The sequence below is a fragment of the Pteropus vampyrus genome, unplaced genomic scaffold (assembly GCF_000151845.1).
Source record: "Pteropus vampyrus isolate Shadow unplaced genomic scaffold, Pvam_2.0 Scaffold195, whole genome shotgun sequence".
Taxonomy (NCBI): domain Eukaryota; kingdom Metazoa; phylum Chordata; class Mammalia; order Chiroptera; family Pteropodidae; genus Pteropus; species Pteropus vampyrus.
Window position 1 is genome coordinate 1,346,948 of NW_011888976.1, and position 2,224 is coordinate 1,349,171.

A 2,224-nucleotide genomic window follows, 5' to 3' on the forward strand; every position below is an offset into this window, starting at 1 on the left:
TTCTTTAGCTTTAATTAGTTAAAATTCAATATAAAAAGCAACATATGATTACTGGTTTGCATATTGGACAGTCCAGGTCTAGATCATTTATCTATTTTACAGATAAGAAACAGATCCAGAAATGTTAAATGCCACATTGTTGACATATATAACTAGAGAGGGGCAAAACTGAGACTACAGTGGTGATCATGGAAGTGGATAAGAAACATGAAAAATAAATAAATAGGAAAATTTAAAGGACTTAGTAATGAAATTAATTTGGAATATCAACAATTAATAATAATTATTAAAAGTTAACAATAATTCCAAAGTTAGAAGTCAATGAGATTGAGAAGAAAGGATGGCTTTAATAATAATGGACAAGAAAGAAGTTTGGCAGAAAGGAAGCAGTTGATGAAATCAATTTTTACATATTTGATCAAAAAGGAATGTTTTAGATTAAAAGAGACCAAGGAGGCATAGCAAACACAATATCATGGTCACCAATGGAATTTTGGGTTGAATAAATCAGTTCAAAAGATGTTTCTGGTACAACTGAGGAAATCTGAATATTACCTGAGTTGATATAAGATGATATTAAAGAATTATTGATAATTTTATTAGATGTGATCATATTATTGTGGTTATATAGAAAAGTCCTTATTTTTTAAATGAATATTGATTGATGTGTTTGCATGTGAAATGCCATTATAGGTGTAATGCTCTTTAAAATATTTTTTTTTAAAAAGATGAAGCAAATATGGCAAAATGTTAACATTGGGAAAATTTAGAAGATGGGTATATAAATATTCATTTTTTTATTTTTCTCTTATTAATATAAAAGATCTGACAACTTTATGAAATCAGGAGTATTTCTTAATTTTTGTAATAACAAGAATTGAGATTTGTATAGGATTTTATAGTTTTTGCAGTATGTTAGATAGTCTCCTTCTCCCTAACTCTATGAGAGAGAAATTATCCCTGTTTATAAATGAAGAGGCTGAGACTCAAGGATGTTATGTATTTGCTCACCTAGTAAGAAATTGATAGAGCTAGACCTAGAATTATGATTTTCTGGCTGACATTCTAATACTTTTTACATCATATCACAGGATATACACTATCTTATCAATAGAATAAATTTTTATCTGAGAAGTTTGAGAATTTTTTACATAAACATTTGAAAATAATTGCTTTTAGCTTTGCCTTATGAGTGGAGAAATCATTCAAATGTCCCCTCAAATGAGCCTCATCTTTGAAGCAATGGACCTTTCCCAAGCCTCTGTAAGTTCATAATTTTACATAAGTAGTTTGTTTATTGGTTTGTTCATTTATTCATTCATTAAGTCAGTAAGTATTTATTTTTTTTATTATATCTCAGAAGATGAGTTAGGCACTAGGAATACAAAGATGAGTAAGACACAGTGTATGCTTGTTTAAGGAGAATAAGAAGGATGCTAATAAATAATCTCAATGTAGAGCTACCTGTCAGTGCCATGAGAATATGGGGGTGGGGGGTGAGTGCCCTAGAGGGGAATGGGTAGAGGAGGGATAAGAATTCCCCAGGAAGATTGGTTGGGGCTGTTCATCTCAAATCATAAGATATAAAGACCTGAAGCCATGACATCCTTGGGGAACTGACTGCAAATAGTTTCATGTAATGTATGTGAGGCTGTGGAGGAAGAAAGGAGCCAGATCACAAAGGGCCTTTTAAGTCTTGCAAAGAAGTAGTGAAAAACTGCCAGGTACTACTGTTATAAAAGCAACATTAGACAATTTGTCTTTTTTCTCTAGCCTGCCACTGTGAGCCGCTGTGGCATGATTTATTTGGAACCCTCACAATTAGGATGGGAACCCCTTGTGTCTTCATGGCTGAGTTCACTAAAAGGACCTCTACAGGAAGAAGAACATCAGGCTCTGCTGAGAGGACTTTTTGATTGGTTAATACAGCCAACTTTAAAGCTTCGTAAGAAAAAATGCAAGGTAGCACTATAATTCTCTGAGCCACTCAAGTTTCTTTAGTTTTTATTCAGCTTGACTAAGTCTAAAGTCACAATGGTAAGATAAATAACTTAAATCAGTTTCTCCTTAGACATTTAATGTTCATTTTTAAAAACATTGAAATGTTTATTGTGACATTCAATGATTCACATTCAGTTGTAAGAATAGAAATCCCATGTACATTTCACCTAATTTCCCATTTTACAAGGCTATATTATAATGTCTTAAGAAAGATATTGACATT

The 2,224-nt window shown here is 31.9% G+C and overlaps 1 protein-coding gene across 1 annotated transcript in view; it reads left to right on the forward strand.

Moving 5' to 3' along the window:
- The window catches only part of DNAH12 (dynein axonemal heavy chain 12), a 228,350-nt gene that overhangs the window by 105,262 nt on the left and 120,864 nt on the right, over positions 1-2,224 (forward strand). Inside the window, exons 34-35 of the mRNA XM_023537644.1 lie at positions 1,180-1,263; positions 1,774-1,962. Of these exons, the coding sequence (XP_023393412.1) occupies positions 1,180-1,263; positions 1,774-1,962 (273 nt within the window). The remainder of the gene's footprint in view (positions 1-1,179; positions 1,264-1,773; positions 1,963-2,224) is intronic.